Source organism: Mobula hypostoma, chromosome 6 (assembly GCF_963921235.1).
Source record: "Mobula hypostoma chromosome 6, sMobHyp1.1, whole genome shotgun sequence".
Lineage (NCBI taxonomy): Eukaryota > Metazoa > Chordata > Chondrichthyes > Myliobatiformes > Myliobatidae > Mobula > Mobula hypostoma.
In genome coordinates this window covers 64,610,273-64,636,581 of record NC_086102.1, presented here as the reverse complement: position 1 = coordinate 64,636,581, position 26,309 = coordinate 64,610,273, and the positions used below count along the sequence as shown (strand labels likewise).

General features: G+C 41.6%; 1 protein-coding gene across 2 annotated transcripts in view; it reads right to left on the bottom strand.

Annotated features, from left to right (window-relative positions):
- gk (glycerol kinase) overlaps nt 1–7,799 on the bottom strand; it is a 134,650-nt gene extending 126,851 nt beyond the window's left edge. For both annotated transcript variants that reach the window (XM_063050890.1, XM_063050891.1), the window contains exon 1: nt 7,644–7,799. In XM_063050890.1, coding sequence (XP_062906960.1) covers nt 7,644–7,697 — 54 coding nt within the window. In that variant the 5' untranslated portion in view covers nt 7,698–7,799. The remainder of the gene's footprint in view (nt 1–7,643) is intronic.
- Between the last annotated feature and the right edge of the window lie 18,510 nt (nt 7,800–26,309).

The following is a 26,309-nucleotide window of genomic DNA, read 5'->3' as shown; positions in this document are numbered from 1 at the left end:
TTGGGAACTCCCGACTCCTAATAGCTTTCATGGAAGGCCTTACCCCAAAGGTTCACATACTTCTCCGACACCTCAAACCATTCTAGTTGATTGATTGGCTACTGTAAATTATGACAGTGTGCAGATAAGCTGCAGTCCAAAGGCATCTGATGGAGATGCAAACAGAAAAGTTACAATGCGTCAGGAAAGTAAGGGCATTGGGAACTGCAATCCTTGCTCTGCTGAAAACTAGCATGGGCCCAACTACAGAGGATAACTACACTCATGCAATTTCTGGTGTTCCCACAATCAATGATCTCACTTTAAGAACCATATTGTTTTTTTTCATGTTCTCGTTACTTATTACTATTTATATGCATTTGTAGTTCGTTGCCTTCTGCACTCTTGCTCTTTCATTGATCGTGTTTAGAGTTACAACTCTAAAGATTTGCTGAGTGTGCCCACCGGAAAAAGAATCTCAGGGTTGTACGTACTAACATGCATGTACTCCGATAATAACTTTTACTTTCAACTTTGAAAGGAATGTCTTTATAGATTTTTAAAGGCACACAAGGAGGTTTTACATTAAATTCTACTGATAAAATAATGGCCATGATTTGACGTTCAGAGTAGATAAGACAAAAGTATGACAGGTCCCATGGGCCGGACACCTGTACCTTGGGGTCTTAAAAAGAATGGATGCAAAGGTGTGGGAACACTGGTTTAAACCAACCAATATTCTGGAGAGACCTAAAGGACCAGAATAACACAGATGTGATATCACTATTCAAGAGGAGGGGAGGGGGGAGAAAGACACAACGAAATTCCTTTACGTTTTATGAACTTTTTCCTCGTTGTGTTTAATCCAGCTGTGCATGGGAGCATTTCAGTTACTGCGTGGCCATGTATCCCCGCAACTTAGAGGGAAAATAGCCTCTTGATTATTTTCTACCCTGATATCCATCAATTCCCTCCCAAATATATTCAGTGACTTGGCACCCATAGCCTTCACTTAAGGATGGATGCCAATCTTCAGGCAATCCAAGGCATTCCACACAAAATCAAGAAGCAGATGAACAAACTGGACACACCCCAGATGCACTGGAGAAATAGACTCATTTTTGGCCAAGTTGCTCCAGTACAGATGCAGCTCAAGCATCTACCAAACAAATGGAGACAATACTGCCCACTCTGTCCTGCTTAAAACAAAACAAACCAAATTCAATTATTAGTCTTGAAGCAGAGATTTCTCCTCACATTAATCCAGAATGATTGATCCATTATCTGGTGTCTGTTATCCTATGGTGGACTGCTGAGCTCAAGGACTCAATCTTTCAACTTACTTCATGTCAGTCTTTTGATGAATTCGTCCATGATATTACTTCTCAGTCTGCTGAACACAAGATTTTAGGCCCACCCTAATCAATTTCCCCTCAGTGAACAGCTCTCTCAACCCATGAATCAACACAGTGAACCAATGTGACATCAAGGTTAATGAGTACAACCTTGTGCAATGAGACCAAGACGCATATAGCATTCCAGATCAAGTTTCAATGTCCTACATGACTCATCTCGTCACGTACTTCAGCCTCCTTACCAAGTTCCTTGTCATTTACCATTTATGATGTGTACAGAAGTCACAGCTCTTCTACCTCAAAAAACTCAAAGTATTCTAGTTTTCTTAAAAGCAGAAAATTTTATGTTTGCTCATTTCACACTCCATTGCATCTAGTTTATAATATCTTTCCATTCTACATATCATTCTTGTATCTTATTGTTCCATCTATTTTTGACTCAGCAACAAATCTGGGTACATAACAGTCAATCCTCCATGGTGTGCATTGATATAGACTGAAAATACCCCTTTTTCACACTGCTAACTCTCAAAAATTCAGAGCTTTCTTTTTTTTAAAATATAGTTCAAGTTATTTATATTAAAATATGCAGGAGGTTCCAAAATAAAGTCATAGTCATTACTATTTAGTCCTATGCGTGTGTGTACACTCATACATATACACATATTAAAGTTTATTCAAGTCTGTCACGAGCCTTGTGGCTCATCAGGCCGGTGCTTATGCTGGTTTCCGTGGCGTGAAGCGACTGAGAGTACGAGACCCCCTCCCCCGGATAGGACGCCAGTCTATTGTGAGGTTAACCCCCAGCATTTTTGCCGGTACCCATTCTCAGCTGGGTAGACTGGAGCATTGCATGGTTGCTGAAGGACACACATGCTGCCTCGGCCAAGGCTCGAACTCATGACCTTCAGATCGCTAGTCCAACGCCCTAACCACTTGGCCACACACCACACATCTACATGAATAAAAATAAAAAAACTTTTGCATAGCGCTCTATACTTCACCTCCATTTCTGTATTGTATGGTTGTTTTCACCACATCCCTTTGTTCATTTGGCATTCATACGACTTACACTTTTGCTTAGGTCCACAATTCTATTCTGTAGTACTTCTGAAAAAGCTTTATAGAAGCCACAGGAACATTAGTTGTTGAACTTCAAAAGACTTCTAAAGTAAAAGTTGACCACCAAGCCAGAAGCTACACAAGTCAGTTTTGGATCAGTTTTGAAGTACATTATGACAAAAATATTTCTGCTTCTAAGTTTTTTTGGAATGGAATGTTGCTCGTTATGAGCATACTGATCTTGGAGTGCCTAACTATCCTAATCCCATTTAGGAGAATTTGACTTAGTCTTGGATGCTTTGTCAACTTAAAATTTTCATCTCAATTTATTAGCCCTCTTTGGATCAAACAAAAGCTACAGTAAGTTGTAAAATCAGTCAGCTCAATCCTGGGTACTAGCCTTCATAGTATCCAAGGCATCATCAAAATGTGGTGCCTCAGAAAAGCAGCGTCCATAATTAAGGACACTCATCACCCAGATCATTCCCTCTTCTCATTGTTACCATCAGGAAGGAGGTACAGAAGCCTGATTCAGGAATAGCTTGTTCCCCTCTGCCATCCAATTCCTAAATGGACATTGAACCTGTGAACACAACCTCACTTTTCTATTATTTGCTTTTGCACTATTTTAAATTTAACTATTTAATATACATATATACTTACTATAATTGATTTAATTATTTTCCTATATTATGTATTGCATTGTACTGCCCCAGTGAGTTAACAAATTTCACAACATATGCTGGTGATATTAAACCCAATTTTGATTCCTCAGATTCCCTTGCTTCAAGGAGAACAAGCATTGTCTATCAAGCATACCCACAAAACTGAAATGCTCCACCTTAGGCAATAAGATGCCAGAGATATACAAGTCTTAATCTGATTCCTAGACCAGCTATCAGTTGTGGCAGGGCTTGCATGCTATTACAAGCTACAAAATAAAGGTCAGGCAGCATTGCAACAAAAGCACATCACTTCCTGATGAGCTTAATACATTCTATGCATTTTTCAGAATAGAAGGGGGTTGATATGTCACGATCCACCCAAGAGCCTCCAATGCATCTGCATGCATGTTGCAGTTTTCTGGAAAGTGAAACTGCAGAATGTATCTGGCCCAATGGTGTCCCAGGTGATATCCTTAGGTCTTGCACAGATCAGCTGGCAGGGGTATTTGTAGACATTTTTAACCTCTCCCTGCTTCTATCAGAGTTTCCCACCTGCATTAAAATGGACACTATCATTCTTGCACCCAAGAAAAACAAGACAAGGCGCCTTAATGACTTCTGTCCGGTAGCTCTGTCATCCACCATCATGAAGAGCTTCAAGTCATAGCATGCATTAACTTCAGCTTCCTAGCCTACCTTGACCCACTGCAATTCGCCTATTGCCGAAAATTACACAGGAGAGGTAGTAATGGGGAAACAAAAATGGCAGATGAACTGAATAAGCATTTTGCTTCAGGCCTCTCTGTGGAAGACACCAGAGGCAAGCCAGGAATCCGAGAGCGTCGGGGGCAGGAGTGAGTGTAGCTGTTATATAAGAGCTTAGAAAGCCAAAAGGTCTGAAGGTAGATCAGTCACTTGAACTAGATGGATTACATTGTAGAGTTCTGAAAGAGGTAGGTGAAGAGATTGTGGAGGCATCAGTGGTGATCCTTCAAGAATCACTTGATTCTGAGAGAGTGGAAAATTGAATGGCTTCCTAGTACAAGGTAGATTGTGAGGTCAAGAGTCTTTCTTGTTGTGACCTTGCACCTCACTATCTTTCTGCACTGCGCAGTCTCTGTAGCCAGTATACTTTATGGTGCATTGTTATAGTTTTACCTTTTTCTACCTTAATGCAGTTGTAAGAAATTGATCCAATTGAACAGTATGCAAGATAAGCTTTCCACTGTACTTCGGTACATGTGACAATGATAAACCAATTCCAACATCCTAGTGAACCTCCTCTACACTCCAGCATAATCATGTCCCTTCAAAGGTGTGGCAACCTGAACTTGTGTGCAGTACTCCAGCTGTGGCTTAAACAATATTTGATAAAAGATTTACTTAACTTCCATGCTCTGATATCCTATATCCTGAAAAACCAAAGGCCAATGCCTTTGTCTTCATCACATTATCTGTGCTGCCATCTTTAACATGTATACAGATTTGTCTGTTCTTCAATACCCTCCATTGTGACTGTCTTATCTTTCATAGACCTTCCAAAATACATTATCTCACACTTAGGATTCTGTCTACAACTGTTCTGCTCACATTACTAAATGATTAATATCTATAACCTAACACTATCTTTACTGTAAACACCATCACTGATTTCGTATCACCTGCAAGCTTACTAATGATACCCCATATTCAAATTGGAAAAAATAACGCTCACATATGGGCAACAAAGGATCCTACACTGAGCCGGTGGTACATCACTGGTCACAAGCTTCTAATTCCAGGCCTCCTATTGCCAAGCCAGTTTGAATCTAATTTGCCACCTTGCCTTCAATCACATGGAAACTCAAAAAAGTCAGAGCCCATGCAGGATCTTTTCAAAATCTGTTTACTATTTGCATATTTGAAAAATGTTTGGACATTTTATGCCTGTCTATATGAACACACTCTCTTCTTGGACACCCAGTTTCCAAATATCCTTCTGACCACCCACTCCACTCTGACACACTCAGTTATCCCGACTTAAAATCCTACAACCAACCTGTCTTAGACCCACCATTTTCCTTCACATGTGAAGAAAGGCAAACAACAAGCAATCAGTAGCACTCAACTGAACTGTCCAGCTATTGTCCAAGAGCTGAATAGGTTGCTGTCATGTTGCACAATGACCAATTAGCACTGTCAGAGTCTTAGAGCAATACTGCTCAGATACAGGTCCTTCAGCCAAACCAGTCCACGTTGACCATGGTGCCCACTCAGCTAGTCCCAATTTCCTGCATTCAGCCCATATCCCTTGATGCCCTACACCCCATGTACCTACCAAGAGCTTCTTAAGTGATATTGTCTCTTTCTCAACCACTTTCTCTGGCATTTCATTCTATATATACACCACCCTTTGTGTGTAAAAAGTTGCCGCTTTGAATCCCTTCTAAATCTTTTCCCTCTCACCTTAAAACTGCGCCCCCTAGTTTTGTACTCTTCCTATCCTGGAGAAAAGACTTGCCATCCTTCTCATCTATACCTCTCAATTTTAAACAGTTTGGTAAAATTGCCCCTTATTCTCCAACATTCCAAGGAGTAAAGACCTCACCTGGCCAACCTCCCTCTATATCTCAGGTCCTGTAATCCTTGGCAACAACCTCAAATCTTTTCTGCACTTCCCTCCCCACAATCCCTCTCAGCACAGATGCACCACAAGGCTGTGTGCTCAGCCCCCTGCTCTACTTGCTCCATTGAGGCTAACTACAGCTCCAATGCCATTTTTAAATTTGCTAACACACCAACAAATCTGGTTGTATGGAGCCACAATAACAACCTCTCACTCAATGTCAGCAAGAGCAAGGAAATGATTATTGACTGGAGGTCCATCAGCCAGTCGTTATCAGGGGAGTCAGAGGTGGAGAGAGTGAGCAACTTTAAATTCCTCCGTGTTATCTTTTCAGAGGATCTGTCCTGGGTGCAGCAGCAAGTGCCATTACGAAGAAAATAAGGCAGCACCTGCACTTTTGTAGAAGTTAGCATAGATTCGGGAAGTCATCTAAAACTTTGAAAAACTTCTAAAGATGTGTAACGGAGAGTACAATTTTCTACAACCCGTCCAAGGACGCCAGCACAGATGTACTATTTGCGACCTAACTCGTTGGATTAATGTGTGTCAGCAACAATCTGTACAGAACATTTTGTAAAATACATGTGTGACAGCTTGCACCGAGAGGTCCAATCGCGAGCAGAACATTATTTTCACGTCGATGAAACCCGCACGAGCTACAGCTGGTCAGTTCTGCAACGCTACACCACGCACGATTAATTATGGAAAAAATGCTTTAAAATCTTATAATATCTATCAGCTGCGAATGCCGATTACAATGCGTTCTTGTGAATGCCCTTCCATCATATACGATAGCGTACAAAAATCAAACTACTGAAGGAACTCAGCAAGTCAGGCAGAAACCACGGAGGGAAATCTACAGCCCAAATGAAGGATCTGGAATCAAAGCAGACTATTTGCCTCCACACCTGTTTGTCGTCCCCCACCCCCCCACAAAATCAAAAATCTGCGGTCTCTAGCGTCACCCCATAACCCTATAATGAACACCAATCTCAGCATTGTGCAAATATCCTAAGCACCCTATATTTTTATATGGTTTCAAATGGAAATGGCCTCCACAGAGCCCTCGAGACTGTCTGCGATAATCTGGAGACAGGAAAGCTCTCCGTGACTGAAACACCCTACCAATCGATTTTCTTATAAAACTGCACGATAGTGTATCTACGATCATTGATAGTTTTAAATGCAAACGGTGGTTACACCAAATATTGAATTGATTCAGTTTTTTTTAACTCTTTACAGTACACTTAATATTTAGAAACATAGAAAACCTACAGCACAATACAGGCCCTTCGGCCCACAAAGCTGTGCTGAACATGTCCTTACCTTAGAACTACCTAGGCTTACCCATAGCTCTCTATTTTTCTAAGCTCCAGGTACTTATCCAGGAATCTCTTAAAAGACCCTATCGCTTCTGCCTCCACCACTGTCGCCGGCAGCCCATTCCACAAACTCACCACTCTCTGCGTAAAAAAACTTACCCCTGACATCTCCTCTGTACCTACTTCCAAGCACCTCAAAACTGTGCCCTCTCATGCTAGCCATTTCAGCCCTGGGAAAAAGCCTCTAGCCACACGATCAATGCCTCTCATTTCATTATTTTTGAAAGCATCTTCATTTTACAGATTTTTTACATATGCCCAAGACATTCGCACAATACTGCACAGTTTATACCCGATTAATGTTAGTTCCAACATCACCAAACAACATACTTCCACCAGATGTAACAATATGGTACGGTATAATGTTTCACTTTCGCTGGCCGTGCTGGTGACTGCATGCCATGCAAGTACATGACACTTTCTGGGCACTTGCAAATCTTCGGATTCGCACACCAAGGGGAGAAGTTGCATTGAATACGACCTGATAGCAGCAACCTGCATACACCATAGCGAAACTGCCTGGCAAGCCAGGCGAGGGCGAGCCAAACCCGCAGGCTGTCCTCGGCGCTGGAGTGAGGAGGTGCTGTGTACTCACCAGGAACCGAGAGGAGCTGGTGCCTTGGTCAACTGCTCCAACCAGGACCCCCATGGTGCCTGACTGACTGAACCCCCGCCGCTGCCCAGCAACTCACAGGAGCGCGCCGTCTCCCCAGCAACCGGCTTTGCGACACCTTCTCCCTATCGCTCACGTCGCGCTGAATGTTACGTCATCACCTCCCCTCAACCTCGCTGAGCGCGGCAGCCAATTAAAATGAAGGCGTCGGCGGTTCCATGTGGAGGTGGAGAGGCCGCGCAGGGTCAATGAGTGAGGAGACAAGGGGGGCGGCTGTCGCAAGCCGCTCACCGGGAAGCGCCTACACCTGCGTAGGAGCCACCGGCCTTCTCCTCAGGTACTCCCTCTGGCTGGGAGAATACATACTGGCATATAGACAATGTTAGTGTGGTGCACTGAGAATAGCGAATTTAAACATCAATGTCTTCCTATATCCTATTATGGAAAGCAGTCCACATGGTCTACTATGCTATGGGGCAGGGCAGGTCATCTGAGAACCTATGTGCTGCAGAAGTGTTAAAGACTCATTCCCTTTACATGCATCAGATAATGATTGTGTACAATGACTTACCGCTCGGCCCTTTATATTTCTACTGCCGTCTTTGTTTGGGAAACAACCAAACAAACAGGGAATAATTGGTAATTTCTGTTCAGCCCCACAAGGTCACTCTAACTATGTGGTACCAATCACGGGAGGGGGATGACCGCGACCATCCACAGTACAGAAAATGGAGGGGCTCTTATCAAGGATAGAGTGCCTAGTTGCCCCAATTGGAAATAATACTACGAACAAGTTAGAACTGTAATTTTGTGATGGACACAATTTCCTTAATCCAATTCACCAGTACCATATCTCATCTATTTTCACATAAACCACAGCCTGACAAGAGATTGAAAAGCTTTCTGAAAAAGGATCTAGTGCTTTCCCGACATAAATGATAAATAAACTCTTCTCGGGCTTCCAGCTGGGTACAGGTATCAATTTTAACCGACATTTCATGCCTGGACAGCATCTTCTTCTTCGTCTTGTTTTATGGTGGTTGGCACCCAACTTAATAGTGCATTACTGCCACCTTCTGCTCTGGAGAGTGCAATAGACTTACATTCTAAATCCCTTCACTCAATCTCACACACACCCTAACCTACACTTTATCCTCCCATCTTTGGCTATCCTGGTACCCTATTCCTGTTTATCCATCATATCATATAAAAAAAACCCCTGTATCCCTTAAGAAAGCTAAAAGTACCCTGACCCGTGCTCTCTCACCCATGCCCAGCAACCCTTTTAATGTGAATTCCTGCACCCCCAATTCCCTTAGATTAATTCTCATCATCTCTCTCTGTATCCCATACTTCTTGCAACTCAGAACTACATGTTCTACTGACTCCTCGTCCTGACATTCCTCACATAATTCTGTCTGGTGTTTCCCTATAAATTTCAATGCTTTGTTTAATGCACAGTGCCCCAGCCTTAACCTAGTCCACGCAGTTTCCTCTCTTTGGTATCCACTACCTACCCTAGTACCTGCAACACTCTTTTGTATTTGATATAAATGCCTCCCTGTCCCATCTTTCTTGCTACATTTGGCTGATTTTTTCCCAGATTACACACTTAACCTCTGCTTTACTGATACTAATGTGCATTTCTATATTTTCTTTCTTTAATGCCCTCTTTGCCAACTTATTTACCCTCTCATTCCCCTTCACCCCTACATGTGCTGGAACCCATAGAAATTTTACCTGACCTCCCTGACTTGCAATTCTTGTGACTGACTGAAGGACTTCATAAAGTACATCTTGCCAACTATTTGAGAGAAAAGACCTTAAACTTGCTAGAACTGAGGATGATTCTGAGCATATCAACACTTTGACTTGTCTAGCTTTCTCCACCCATAGCAATGCAGCCAACACTGCCAGCATCTCCACTGTATACACCCCTAACTTATTAGATGTTCTTCTGCTGATTCAGGAGGTGTTTCAGTTTGGGTTACCCAAAGAAATCAGTGGTAACAGAACACTGTTCTACTGTACCTTGTCCATGGCTTTTGGGATTGCCTGGTGAAAGAAGCCATTGAAATAAAACTAAGGGGAAAATCATCTTAACAAAGATGAAGGTCTCGCTTGAGGTAAGAACTGGAATTCGATTGTAAATAAGGTGGGACAGCGGAAACCTGATTGGATGAGGACTAACCAATCAGGAGAGATGGACAATGGGGATATAAATACCACTGAACCAGACCATGCCCAAGCATCTGTATACACCCCTAACTTATTAGATGTTCTTCTGCTGATTCCAATTTCCTTTGCTGGTATAGCCACCCCAAACCCTGTCATTCCTGTTTCACGTTCCTTAGCACCATCCGTATAAATCTGAGTATAATCACTATACTTTTCCATCACATGACAGTTAAATGCACTTACCAAATCAGTTTTATATTTTCCTTTCCTTTTTACCTCTAACAAATGCCAGTCTATGTCAGGCCATACAATCTTCCATGGAGCTACAACTGGATAAACTACTGAAGGACTTATCCTTAGATCAAACACTCCACGTTCTTTAGCAATATCATTCCCTACCCGACTAAAGTTACCCCTCTAAAACCTCCCATTTTCCCAGCACTCCTGCAACACTTTTTTTGCAGCATGAGAATCATTCTAACCCTGCAAATTAGCCCAGTAGTTTGCCATCAATTGCATCCTTCTTAGTTCACTGTGTGTCCTGCCTGGCTGATATACACTGCTCTGCATTCACAGGGAATCCTGTGAACGCTAGGCATTCTGAGTCCCAGGTCATCTTTGACCTGCCAATCTGTAGGAAGGTTGTGTGTAATTGTCTTATTTCCTTGTGGATCTGAAATAGTTCTCACACAGTTAATCAAAGAAGAAGGAAAAGCATTCCTACAAAATGGCTACAAGGTGAAAGAAATCAATCAGCCCCTTGAAAGGGCTGACGGAAAAACCAGGAAATCTAACAATGAGGCTACTGCCTGTCTTCCCTATGTTTTCACAGTTTCTGCAGAAGTACAGGATTAATACCATCCACAAACCAATAAGAAGCTCAAATCACGACTTTTGTGGGTCAAAAGTGACCTGGGGTTCAGAATGGCTGGCATTTACAGGATTCCCTGTGAGAGTGTATATCGGCCATACGGGATGCACAGTGGAAACCCGCATTAGTTTGGATTACCTGGAGAAATTGGCAGTAGCAGAACATTGCATTCGCAATGGCTATAGGATTGACTTTGACGACACAAAACCAGTGTGCTGTGTCCATGGCTTTTGGGACCACCTGGTGAAGGAAGCCATTGAAATAAAACTAGAGGAAAAGAATTTTAACAAAGACGTATGACTTGCTCTAAATAAGAACTGGAACAGACGAGGGACAGACGACGAGATAAATACCACTGGACTAAATATGCCGAGGCATCATCCCTGATGAAGATGGCAGATTTTGTCATCGAAATGTTGGTTAAAATTGATACCTGTACACGGCTGGAAGCCTGAGAAAAGTTTATTCAACAAGCCTTCTGGCTCTGTGGCCACAGAACTATTCCTTTAATCAAAGTATTTACCTAGATAAATTCTTCACACTCCAAGAAGATTGCTCAAAAGAGCATCAAGCACTGCAGATGATCTATTTCAGACTTCACGACAGTCCATTAATTGTCAGATTGCCTGACTTTCCATTGTATATAATGATATGCAACTCATAATCTTAACCAAGCGATCCACCACAATCCAATCTTAATGCAGCTATGCCACCATGTATCTTTTCCATTTTCCCTATTGCAATATTGCACCTCAGATCCAACAAGTCCTCCATATAACTGGAACTAATCTACAGGATGAATGGAAAACTGTTCAAAATTCTTCAGTTCTATTCCAAAGCCAAGATCCCTCTAACCAACAAGTTGCATTGCTGTGCACTAGGAGATTGAGGTCACCCAACAGTTCTGCAGCATAACGAGAGCCCTTTCACTTCATGACAATACACAGGCACCAGTTACACTAATCCTGTACCAACCTTATTTGATTCTCGCCATGCTCTCACCAGTTGCCCTTAAATTTAAAACTCACACATTACAGCAATTTACAGTGGCAATTACCTCAGCGACATACCTGTCTCTGTGCCACCTGTGTGATATGCTCAAAGTTTGGAAATCAACTTGTGCTAGTTAACAAAAACCTAAAAGATATCTAAATGACAAATGATTAGATAAAATTACCAAAACAATTCTTGTAATCTGATCATTTAAAATGATTGAATTTATGTGCTATCTATAATCTGGTGTTGTTGGAAGAGGAGGTGGAGGTGTCTTTAAGCTTAATTTGAGCTTCAGTGAATTAGTGTAGGATGCTAACATCAGAATGGGAATGAAGCAGAGAATAAACCAGAGAAAATCTGCAGATGCTGAAAATCCAAGCAACACACACATGATGGTGGAGGTACTCAACAGACCAGGCAGCATCTATGGAAAAGAGTACAGTCGATGTTTTGGGCAGGACTGGGAAAAAAAAGCTGAGGAGTAGGTTTAAAAGGTCTGGGGAGGGGGAGAGAGATACACCAGGTGATAGGTGAAACCAGGAGGGGGAAGGATGAAGTGAAGAGCTGGGAAGTTGATTGGTGAAAGAGATACAGAGATGAAGAAGGGGGAGTCTGATAGTAGAGGACAGAAAGCCATGGAAGAAAGAAAAAGGAGGACAACCAGAGGGAGGCAATGGGCAGGCAAGAAGACACAGCGAGAGAGGGAAAAGTAGATGGGGAATGGTGAAGGGCGGGTGTGGCATTACTAGAAGTTCGAGAAATCGATGTTCATGCCACCAGGTTGGAGGCTACCCTGACAGAATATAAGATGTTGTTCCTCCAACCTAAGTGTGGCCTGATCATGACAGTGGAGGACTCCATGGCTAGGCATATTGGAATGGGAATGGGAAGTGGAATTAAAATCCACAAACCCACTTGTCCAGGTAGACCCATTGGTTCAGCTTGTTCCTGCCCCTCTGAACTTATACCTGCATACCTCAATCCTTGTTTTATCCCCCGTAGTTTAGTCACTTCTTACCTACATCCATGATACTTCACATGCTCTGGATCTTTTCAATGATTTCAGGTTCCCTGGTCCCCATCATCTTATTTTTCCTATGGATGTCAAGTCGCTATACACCTCCATTCCCCACCAGGAAGGTCTAAAAGCTCTCCGTTTCTTTCTGGACATTAGACCCAACTAGTTCCCCTCCACCACCACTCTCCTCTGCCTAGCGGAACTTGTCCTCACCCTAAATAATTTCTCCTTTGGCTCCTCCCACTTCCCTCAAACAGAAGGTGTAGCCATGGGCACTTGCATGGGTCCCAGCTATGCCTACCTGTTTGTCGGCTACGGGGAACAGTTTATGCTCCAAGCCTACACTGGTGAACGTCCTGCACTTCTCCTACGCTGCATCAACGACTGCAATGGTGTTGCTTCCTACACCCATGCTGAACTCGGCGACTTCATCCACTTTGCCTCCAACTTCCATAGTCATAGTCATACTTTATTAATCCCGGGGTAATTGGTTTTCGTTACAGTTGCTCCATAAATAATAAATAGTATTAGAACCATAAATAGTTAAATAGTAATATGTAAATTATGCCAGTAAATTATGAAATAAGTCCAGGACCACCCTGCCCTACCCTCAAATTTACCTGGTCCATTTCTGACACCTGCCTCCCCTTTCATGATCTCAGTGAAACAATACATCTAATAACTCAATACGAAATTAAGAAATGCATTAAGAAAATATAGATGAATTAGCAAAAGAGGTCGATAGTAAAATATGTCAGTGATTAGATAAAAAAAGTTGAGAAAAAGGCTCAATATAGAAATGGAATCTAGTGAATATTTTACAAGATGCTAATATTTATCTGAGTTTGTGGCTGTTGTTTCTTGAACCTAAAGAATGGGGTGTATTTTGAATAATCAGCCAAGGTATTTCAACATTTATCCAATAAATACAATAAAATAATTTAGTTCAGTATGGGAACCATGCCACATGGTCTACAGTGATTTAAAGAGGTTCTCACTAGGTACAATAGGTATAGACAGCAAACATTGGCATTGTTCCCTCTAGTTTGTACTGACCAGTGTGCACAAAAATCTTGAGCTGTGCAATCTTTTGCCCAGTGACAACAACATGTGTGCAGTGAATAATTTCTTCAATTAAAAATAGTATAAATAAGCTAGTTCTAAAATCTATAGACAAATCATTGTAAACTCCACATTGTCAACACTGTCTGCATCAAAAACCAGAAAAGGAAATATGATTATGTATGCTCGTGAAATATACTTTACATGCCAATGAGGTAGAGGGTGACAATCTTTTGTGCGCAGTTTAAACTCCTTTGTGTGCTAGTAGCAAAAGATGTGTGCTCACACACACCACGGGGCACATTGAACAGTGGCCTCACCATTGACACATACTGTACATATCATAAGTGAATAAATGGTACAAATTCTAGCTCAAAGCATTATTGAATAAGAAGCCTAATCATTCTTTACTCATGTTTTAGCACTCATTGTTGCCACTTTCATATCATATTTGTACAACTGAAACATTGGTTGAAAAGTACTGTATCATAGAAATGTTGCAAGTCACAAGTGTGTTTGTGTATGTGAGTGTGTTGGGAGGGTGGTGTGATATTATAAAATGCTGTGTTCTGGAATTCATCCCAGCATATCCATTTATTCTGCAGCCAAACACCTTTGCATTAGATTTCAGAACAGAGCAACAAGTAGACTGGTGCTGAACAAGAAAACTAAAGCTGCCTTTAGTTGAGATGCTTGTAGTGACAATGTTCTGCAGGCTTGTTTCATGTAGACCTGCAGAAACCTTCAGAAAGTAACAGAAATACTCAGCAGGCACAACTGGTAAGTTTAAATTTGAAGAGTACATGCTAAATCTCTATTGGTTGGAATTTTTCGAGCCAATCCTTAATGGCAAAAAAGGTTACAAACTGCTGGAATTTGACAATTGCTCCCTAGCAAATGACTTTCTGATCCAAGAAAACAATCTTCTAGTTCATATCCTCCATCCAGATGGTTAATGTAATTTCCAGTATGAACCTTTAGGGGCACCCTACCAACAATAAACACAATCAATAATGATGATTTATATGAAAGGTTTCCCTTTAACCACTTTTGCAGAACTTGATTTACTATGACCACTTAATTGTCTTTTCTGGGTCCCAGCAGACAAGGAATGGCTATTAAGGATAAGCATGCTTTAAAAAGATAGCAAAAGGAATGAGGGAGAGAGGTAGGCAGGAGTGATATTGTGATCTACTGGCTAAACAATGGTGGCTGGCACTTGCTTCCCAGCTGGAGTCACAAGGCAGCAACATCTTTAGCAGATAATTCATGGATTTCACTACTTGCTACACACATCCATGGGACACTCGGAACCTTACACAGGCCATCACTGGTAACAAACAGATTTAGTTTTTAAAGATGGTAAAAGTTAATTTTTGTCTATGTCAGGAAATGCATAAAAATCACGATATGATAATTATCCCTCTATGCTATTGTAATGAATGACATAAAAAACACATAAAACTGTTAAGAAAGAAGAATTGCGGAAAGTAGGGAGAGAGAGAGAGAAGGGGAGAGGTAGAAATCAGTTCTGTTGTCCATAGGAATGAGCATATGATGTACAGACAATGGATTTTAGGAGTTATAGAAACGTGTTTGGGATATTACTATGGTGAGGCTGATGCAGGTGCACAACAAGCTTGGTAGTATAAGGTCATGTCTATTGGTATGATTGCAGGAGACGAGAAGGAACACACAGAATCTATTTCTATGAACGTAAGAACATAAGAAATAGGAGCAGGAGCCTGCCCCGCTATTCAATAAGATCATGGCTGATCTGTCTGTAAACTCAGCTCCATCTACCTACCTTTTCCCCATAACCCTTAATTTCCTTACTATGTAAAAACCTATCTAAGTGTTTCTTAAATATATTTAGTGAGGAAGCCTCAACTGCTTCCCTGGGCAGAGAATTCCACAGATTCACCACTCTCTGGGAAAAACAGTTTCTCCTTATTTCCATCCTAAATTTTCTCCCCTGAATCTTGAGGCAACGTCCCCTAGTTCTAGTCTCACCGACCAATGGACACAACTTTTCTACTTCTATCTTATCTATCCCTTTCAAAATTTTGTATGTTTCTATAAGATCCCCTCTCATTCTTCTGAGTGTGGGCACATGGCCAAGTGGTTAAGGCATTGGACTAGCAACCTGAAGGTTGTGAGTTTGATCCCCAGCCGAGGGAACGTGTTGTGTCCTTGAGCAAGGCACTTAATCACACATTGCTCTGCGACGACACTGATGCCAAGCTGTATGGGTCCTAATGCCCTTCCCTTGGACAACATTGGTATCGTGGAGAGGGGAGACTTGCAGCATGGGCAACTGCTGGTCTTCCATACAACCTTGCCCAGGCCTGCGCCCTGGAGAGTGAAGACTTTCCTGGAGAGTGAAGACTTTCCAGGCGCAGATCCATGGTCTCACAAGACTAACGGATGCATTCTTCTGAACTCCAGAGAGTATAGCCCCAGGTGACTCAATCTCTCCTCATAGATTAACCCCTTCATCCCTGGAAATAACCTGGTGAACCTCTTCTGCACTACCTCCGAAACCAGTATATCCTTCCTCAAGTATAGAGACCAGAACTGCATACAGTACTCCAGGTGTGGCCTTACCAGTACCCTGTATAGTTGTAGCATGACCTCCCTGCTCTTGAATTCAATCCCTCTAGCAATGAAGGCCAACATTCTGTTTGCCTTCTTAATACCTGGCGTACTTGCAAGCCAACTTTTTGCAATTCATGAACAAGGCCTCCCAAGTCCCTCTGCACAACAGCATACTGCAATCTTTCACCATTTAAATAATAATCTGCTCTTCTATTACTCCTTCCAAAGTGGATGATCTCACATTTACCAATATTGTATTCCATCTGCCAGACCTTGGCCTACTCACTTAGTCTATCTGTATCCCTCTGCAGACTCTCCACAACATCTGTACAATTTGCTTTTCCACTCAGTTTAGTGTCATCAGCAAATTTTGCTACGCTATACTCAGTCCCCTCTTCCGAATCATCAATGTAAATGGTAAACAGCTGCGGGCCCAGCACCGACCCCTGCGGCACCCCACTCACCACCGACTGCCAACTGGAGAAACATCCATTTATACCAACTCTCTGCCTTCTATCGGTTAATCAATCCACTATCCATGCCAATACACTTCCTCCCAGTCCATGCATCCATATCTTATTTATAAGTCTCCTGTGCAGCACCTTATCGAACGCCTTCTGGAAATCCAAGTATACGGCATCCACCTGTTTCCCTCTATCCACTGCACTCATTATATCCTCAAAGAACTCCAGTAAGTTTGTCAAACAGGACCTGCCCTTTCTGAATCCATGCTGCATCTGTCTAATGGACCCACTCCTTTCTAAATGTTTTGCTATTTCTTCCTTAATGACAGCTTCAAGCATTTTCCCGACTACAGACGTTAAGCTAACTGGCCTGTAGTTGCCCGTCTTTTGCCTACATCCTTGTTTAAAATGTGGCATGACATTTGCTGTCTTCCAGTCTGCCGGGAACTGCCCAGAGTCTAGAGGATTTTGATAAATGATTACCAATGCATCTACTATAACCTCCGCCAGTTCCTTCAGCACCCTAGGATGCATCCGATCAGGACCAAGAGACTTATCTACCTTCAGGCCTTCTAGTTTGCTCATCACTATCTCTTTAGTGACAGTGATTTTATCAAGGTCCTCACCTCCCATTTCGTCCATAACATCCTTCCTTGGCATATTAGATGTGTCCTCCACCGTGAAGACCAACACAAAATAGGTGTTCAACGCCTCAGCCATTTCCTTATCACTCAATATTAATTTCCCCTTCTTGTCTTCCAGGGGACCTACGTTGGCTTTAGCCACCCTCTTCCGCTTTATATATTTATAAACACTTTTGCTATCTGATTTTATATTTTGTGCTAATTTACTTTCGTACTCTTATCTTCCCTTTCCTTATTTCTTGTTTAGTTGTTCTCTGTTGCTCTTTAAAGTTTTCCCAATCCTCCAGTCTCCCAGTACTCTTTATGACTTTGTACGCATGAGCTTTTAATTTGATACTATCTTTTATTTCCTTAGTTATCCAAGGCTGGCTCTCTCCACACTTACTGTCCTTACTTTTGACTGGAATATACTTTTGTTGAGCACTGTGAAAAATCTCTTTGAAAGTATTCCACTTTTCCTCAACTGTCCTACCAAATAGCCTGTGCTCCCAATCCATATTAGCCAACTTCTCCCTCATCCCGTTGTAGGCTCCCTTGTTCAAGCATAATACACTCGTTTTAGATCTAACTATTTTATCCTCCATCTGAATGCGAAGTTCAATCATACTATGATCACTCTTTCCAAGTGGATCCCGGACTACAAGATCGTTAACCTTACCTGTCTCATTGCACAAGACTAGATCTAAGATAGTATTTACCCTTGTAGGTTCACTAACATGCTGCTCAAGAAAGCCATCATGGATGCATTCTATGAAGTCCTCCTCAAGACTTCCTTGACCAACCTGATTCACTCAATCTATGTGGAAGTTAAAATCCCCCATGACAACTGCCGTTCCGTTCTTACAAGCCTCAGTTATTTCTTGGTTAATCTCCTCTGCCACTGCAATATTTTTATTAGGTGGCCTATAGACAATACCCACCTGTGATTTTTTTACCCTTTACTATTCTTAATCTCTACCCAGATGGACTCAACATTCTCCTCCGTAGATCTTATATTGTCTCTCATAATTGCCCTGATCTCATCCCAATCAAGAGTGCCACCCCACCTCCTCTGCCTTCCTGCCTATCTTTCCGTATTACCTGATACCCTTGGATACTTAATTCCCAGTCATCTCCACCTTACAACCAGGCTTCTGTAAGGGCCACTAAATCATATGCCTTGGTACTGATCTGTGCCACAAGTTCACTAACCTTGTTTCTAATACTACAGGCATTTAGATAAAGTACTCTTGAGAGAGATTGTGACAAAGACCACACACTGTGTTCTGCTGGTGATGGGTACTCTTTGCAAGGACTTGGTGACTTGAGCTCCATGGAGAACGCAGTAAAGACCTAATAGTGTGGTTAAAGGTTACCCTACAGATTTTTTGCACAGTTCTCCTATTAGAGACCTTGAAAACTTGTCAGTGAATATTTTGCTCATTGGACAGCTTCACATGTAAAATTGTGCGTCGGAAGACATTTTGGGAATAACCTCTTCAGCAATGGGCATATCTTTATTTTTGTCCTGATGTTTGTAACCCTCCCAGACTGGCCAGATGCTTCCCTCTTGAAGCCACTCATTGGATGAACTACTCAACGCTAAATGCTGCAAACAATTTGACCTGTTTTGTGCACTCCATGCTTTAGATGTTTAAGCAATGAGTTCAGAAGCTGCCCAGTTAGGTGTCTTATCGCTTGCAGTGTCCCTTTAAATCTCAAGCAAATTTAACACAAGCAAGTGCAAACTGATACATTTTGGAAAGTTGGATCAGACCAGGACATAATCAGTGAACAAAGGAGGGCCTTAGGAGTGTTATTGAACAGAGAAACCTTGGGGTACAAGTACATAGTTAAATGAAAATGGGTACACCAATAAACAGAATGTAGAGGAAGTCATGTAGCTTGCTTGTCTTCAACAGCCGAGATAGAGCATAAGTGTTGTCATGTCACAGTTTTACAAAACGTTGGTTAGCCAACATTGGAAGTATTGTGTGCAGCTTTCATTTCCATGTGATAGGAAGGATATGGTTAAACTAGAGAGGGTGCAGAAAAGATTCACAGTGATGTAATCTGGATTGGAGGGTTAAGTGATATGGAGATATTGGATAAACTAGGTTAGTGTTTCCTGGAATAGAGGAGGCTGTGGTGATGTGATGGAAGAATCTAAAATTACAAAGCATAGACAGTGTTTGTTTCTCATGGTTCAGATTCTAAAACTAGGTGTCATGGGTTTAAGATGGTGGATATTTAAAGGAGATCTGATGGGTAAATGTTTCACACAAAGTGTAGGGGGTATTTGGGATGATCTGTCAGAATACGTGGTGGAATATGGATCTTGACAATAAATTGAATGAGCAGGGCATAGAGCAATATGGAATTCATGCCAGTAAGTGGGATTTGTATTGGTATTATGATTGACACGGATCTGTTTCTATACTGTACCGGCAGCCATTGTATAGAGAGTTCCAATTTAGGTTGAAATCAGCTGAACAGGCATTGCACATTGATTGACATTACCAGGACCTGACCCCAGGAATCATCAACTGTACAAACAGATATGATGCCTGGAAGAGCCTGGTTCAACTTCATGCATCACTGCTCCCTCTGGTGAACTAAAATACAGACAGCACTAATCTTCCAATACAGACATAACTTCAACTGCTGTTCAATGTAATTCATGATGGATTTATTTTCATCCAGAGACATCACACTGACACCATTAGACACAATTATGCTCCAGGAAAGTTTTAGGTTTCCTATCTCGGGGGGGGGGGGGAGGGCTGCAGGTTTGTAGTGGTGAAATGTGAAGCAATCCAAGTTCTTACCTTAAACTGGCTGTTGCATTGTTTTACTCTGTAGAAATGAATATTTTTGTTTTAAGGTTATTAATTGTTCAAGCAAGAATTTAATAGAAAACTCTTACTCCCCAAAGTTTGCATTGAAACTAATATGTAAGTTCTGTCCCCCAGCGTTTAAACCCCCACTGCCTGTGCAGTTCCAACCTGCTGAATCCACATTCTGGGCTCCACTGCTCCCTCTGGTGGTCTAAAATATTGACAGCATAAATATTCTGATAACTTCTACTGAAGTGTTCAATGGGATTCATTCACCCTTGGTCTTCAGAGCTGTGGGCAGCTGCACTTCTCGCTCCACTTCAAAAATCTAGGCTCATTGAACATTATTTTCTTCTGAGGCAAGGATAAAGGATGACTTACTATAATCCAGAAAGTTCCTTCTTTTATTGAACTGTCAAGGGGCAGGAATTTGCAGGAGTCATTGAGGATATGAGATGACATAGGACTGAAAGATGTCGAATCCTTGTGAATAGAATTAAGAAACTGCAAAGTAAAAAGACCCTGGAGGGAATTACATACAGGACTTGGAATAGTAGCCCGGATGAGAGCTATAAATTACAATGGGGTTTAGAAAATGCATGTCAAAAGGGCAATGTTGTGATAGTCATGGGAAATTTTAATATGCAGGTACTTTATACTTTATACTTCATTGTCGCCAAACAATTGATACTAGAACGTACAATCATCACAGTGATATTTGATTCTGCGCTTCCCACTCCCTGGATTACAAATATTAAATATTAAAAATATTAAAAATAGTAAAAATTAGTAAATATTAAAAACTTAAATTATAAATCATAAATAGAAAATAGAAAAATGGAAAGTAAGGTAGTGCAAAAAAACCAAGAGGCAGGTCCGGATATTTGGAGGGTATGGCCCAGATCTGGGTCAGGATCCGTTCAGCAGTCTTATCACAGTTGGAAAGAAGCTGTTCCCAAATCTGGCCATACGAGTCTTCAAGCTCCTGAGCCTTCTCCCAGAGGGAAGAGGGACGAAAAGTGTGTTGGCTGGGTGGGTCGTGTACTTGATTATCCTGGCAGCACTGCTCTGACAGCGTGTGGTGTAAAATGAGTCCAAGGATGGAAGATTGGTTTGTGTGATGTGCTGTGCTGTGTTCATGATCTTCTGCAGCTTCTTCCGGTCTTGGACAGGACAGCTTCCATACCAGGTTGTGATGCACCCTAGAAGAATGCTTTCTACGGTGCATCTATAAAAATTAGTGAAGATTTTAGGGGACAGGCTAAATTTCTTTAGTTTTCTCAGGAAGTAAAGGCGCTGGTGGGCCTTCTTGGCAGTGAACTCTGCTTGGTTGGACCAAGTCAGGTCATTTGTGATATTGACCCTGATGAACTTAAAGCTTTAGATCTGTTCCACTTGCGCACCACCGATGTAAATTTGGGTCGTGCGGTCCGCTACTCCTTCTGAAGTCAACAACCAATTCCTTCGTCTTGCTGACGTTGAGGGATAGGTTATTGTCTTCGCACCATGCCACCAGGTTCTTAATTTCCTCTCTGTACTCAAACTTATCATTACCCGAGATACGGCCTACAATTGTTGTGTCATCAGCAAACTTATATATTGAGTTTGATGGAAACTTGGCTACACAATCATGGGTGTACTGTGAGTACAGCAGGGGGCTGAGTACACAACCTTGTGGGGCACTGGCGCTCAGAGTGATTGTAGAGGAGAGCTTGTCCCCTATTTTTACAGCTTGGATCCTGTCTGTGAGGAAGTTGAAGATTCAGCTGCAGATCTGAGTGCTAAGGATCAGGTAGAATGGGAAAATCAGGTTGATACTGGATCCCAAGTGAGAGAACTTGTAGAATGCCTGTAAAATGACAACATCACTGTCATTGGCTGAATCAAAGGTGACGAATCAGCATATACTGTAGGAGGGAGATTGAAAATCTGGCTTAATGGTGTCACAACAACCACCTTTCATTTCATGTGAGCAAGACCAAGGAGGAGATTATTGACTTCAGGAGGAGGAAACTGGAGGTTCATGAGACATTCCTCATTGAGGGATCAGAGGTGGAGAGGATCAGCAACTTTAAATTCCTTGGTGTTATCATTTCAAAGGATATGTTCTGGGTCCAGCACATAAGTGCCATTACAAAGAAAGCACGTCAGCGCCTCTACTTTCTTAACAGTTTGTGAAAATTCGGCATGACAAACTTGTATAGATCTGTGGTGGAGAGTATACAGACTGGTTGCATCAATGCCGTTGAATGGAAATCCCTACCAAAAGTTGTGGATACAACCCAGTCCATCCATCATGGGTAAAGCCCTCCCACCACTGAGCACATCTACATGAAATGCTGTTGCCGGAAAGCATCATCCAAGTCATGTTCTAATCTTTACTGCTGCCATCAGGAAGAAGGTATGGGAGCCTCAGGCCCCACACCGCCAGGTTCAGGAACAGTTACTACCCCTCAACCATCAGGCTCCTGTGCCAGAGGGAATAACTTCACTCGCCCAATTGCTGGACTGTTCCCACAACCTATGGACTCACTTTCAAGGACTCTTCACCTCATGTTCTTGATATTTATTGCTTATTTACTTATTATTATTATTATTATTTCTTTATTTTTGTATTTGCACAGTTTGGTGTCTTTTTGCACATTGGTTGTTCGTCTGTCCTACTGGGTGTGATCTTTCATTGATTCTATTGTGTTTCTTGTATTTACTGTGAATGCCCACAAGAAAATGAATCACAGAGTTGTATATGGTGACATATATGTCCTTGATAATAAATTTTCTTTGAACTTTGAAGTTTGGCGCGGCCTTGACCATTCCGTCTTTGCTGATCATTCCTCACCACAGAAATATATTGCTTAACATGCAGTTGCTATTATCTGGCACAACTGATCACGGAGATATTTCTAAGTACAATCTTCAAATCTCTGCAAATCAAAAACATCTTTAGTTTCTTACTTGTCTATTAATAATGAATTATTGGCTGAAACATTAACTCCGTTTCGCTCTCCACACACCTGTTCAGAATTTTCATCACTTTCTGTTCTTTTTTCTCTTAAAATTTGTATTCTACCAGTGAAAAGTTGAAACAGGATTCAATTTTTCCCTCACAAAAGTCCAGGAAAATCAGGAATATTTACAAAAGTAAAAGGTCAGCTTGGCTCATTTTAGTTTTTGTCTTTCAGTTTTCACTCATTGAGAAGAGAACAAATATACCATAAGATCATTAGGTATAGAAGCAGAATTAAGCCATTGGCCCGTCATATCTACTCTGTCTGCTCTTTCATTTAAACATGGATGATATTTTTGCAACCATATTCTCCTGAATTCTCCCCATAACCCTTAACCCCCTACCAATCAATCTCTGTCTTAAATATATTCAATGACAAACTTCAAGGACACCTTTAGCAGCAAATTCCACAGATTCACCACCCTCTGGCTGAAGAAATTCCTCCTCATCTCAGTTTTCAAGAGATATTCATTTATTCTGAGATTGTGCCAGTGTCTCCAATTATGAAAACATCCTCCTCACATCCGTTCAATCCAGGCTTTTCAATATTTCATTAACCCCCATCCTTCTGAACTCCATGGAGTACAGACCCAGAGACAACAAATGATGCTCATACATTAACACTTACATTCCTATGATTACCTCTTCTGGAATGTGTTCTGGGCCAGCACAGCTCTCCTTAGATATGAGACCCAAAATTCCACACAATATTCGAATACAGTCTGGTCAATGCCTTACGAAGCTGGAGCAGAACATCCTAGCTTTTATGTTCTGGACCCCTCATAATAAATGCTAACATTGTATTTCAACAATCATGATTGCTTAACGCCATTTCCAGTACAAGTGTAAAGGAGAACTAAATAATTGTTACTCTGGATCCACTGCAGCACAAAAAGACACAATATGATAAAGAACACAATAATAAAATACACAATAATAAATACAAACTCATTTCCAGAAAAGTTGGGATATTTTCCAAAATGCAATAAAAACAAAAATCTGTGATATGTTAATTCACATGAACCTTTATTTAACTGACAAAAGTACAAAGAAAAGATTTTCAATAGTTTTACTGACCAACTTAATTGTATTTTGTAAATATACACAAATTTAGAATTTGATGGCTGCAACACACTCAACAAAAGTTGGGACAGAGTTAAAATAAGATTGAAAAGTGCACAGAGTATTCAAGTAACACCGGTTTGGAAGACTCCACATTAAGCAGGCTAATTGATAGCAGGTGAGGTATCATGACTGGGCATAAAAGTAGCGTCCATCAAAGGATCAGTCTTTGCAAACAAGGATGGGTCGTGGCTCGCCCTTTTGTGCCAAAATTCGTGAAAGAATTGTTAGTCAATTCAAAAGGGACATTTCTCAACGCAAGACTGCAGAGAATTTAGGTCTTTCAACATCTACAGTACATAATATTGTGAAAAGATTCAGAGAATTCAGAGACATCTCAGTTTGTAAAAGGCAAGGTCAGAAACCACTGTTGAATGCGCGTGATCTTCGAGCCCTCAGGTGGCACTGCCTAAGAAACCGTCATGCTACTGTGACAACTATAGCCACCTGGGCTCGGGAGTACTTCGGAAAACCATTGTCACTCAACACAGTCCGTCGCTGCATCCAGAAATGCAACTTGAAACTGTATTACGCAAGGAGGAAGCCATACATCAACTCTATGCCGGTGAGTTCTCTGGGCCCGAGCTCATCTCAGATGGACTGAAAGACTGTGGAACCGTGTGCTGTGGTCAGATGAGTCCACATTTCAGCTAGTTTTTGGAAAAAATGGGCGTCGAGTTCTCCGTGCCAAAGATGAAAACGACCTTCCAGATTGTTATCAGCAAAAGGTGCAAAAGCCAGCATCTGTGATGGTATGGGGTGCATCAATGCCCACGGCATGGGTGAGTTGCATGTATGTGAGGGTACCATTGACTCTGAGACGTACATTAGGATTTTAGAGAGACATATGTTGTCATCAAGGTGATGTCTCTTGCCGGGACGTCCATGCTTATTTCAGCAGGACAATGCCAGACCTCATTCTGCACGGGCTACAATAGGGTGGCTTTGTAGACACAGAGTGCCTGTGCTTGACTGGCCTGCTGCCAGTCCAGATCTATCTCCTATTGAAAATGTATGGTGCATCGTAAAGAGGAGAATCAGACAACGGAGACCGCGGACTGTTGAGCAGCTGAAGTCTTATATCAAGCAAGAATAGACAAAATTTCCAATTGCAAATCTACTACAATTAGTATCCTCAGTTCCAAAACGATTAAAAAGTGTTATTAAAAGGAAAGGTGATGTAACACAATGGTAAAGATGCCTCTGTCCCAACTTTTGTTGAGTGTGTTGCAGCCATCAAATTCTAAATTTGTGTATGTTTACAAAATACAATTAAGTCGGTCAGTAAAACTATTGAAAATCTTTTCTTTGTACTTTTGTCAGTTAAGTAAAGGTTCACTTGAATTAACATATCACAGATTTTTGTTTTTATTGCATCTTGGAAAATATCCCAACTTTTCTGGAAATGGGGATTGTACATAAAATAGCCTATATACATAGATTGATTGTATGGCCATAAAGTGATGCTAGTCTACATAAGGTGACTTTATCAGGAACTAATAAAGCAGTATTGGTGTGGGTTTGTGGAGGGGTGGATTAATGGGTGGAGGTGTGATCAGCCATACTGCTTTGGGAAAGTAGATGTTTTTGGGTCTGGTGGTCCTGGCATGGATGCTACATAGCTTCCTTCTTGATGACCTGCTTTACTACTGACTCAACCTGCAAGATAACTTCAAGGGAATCCTGAACTAGGACTTCCAAATCCTCTTGCACCGCTGATTTCTGAATACTCTCCCCACTTAAAATAGTCTACACCTTTGTTGTTCCTATCAAAGTGCATAACCCCATACATCCCTACACTGTATTCCATCTGCCACTTCTTTGCTCACTCTTCCAACCCTTCCAAATCCTTCCGCAGATTCCCTATCTCTG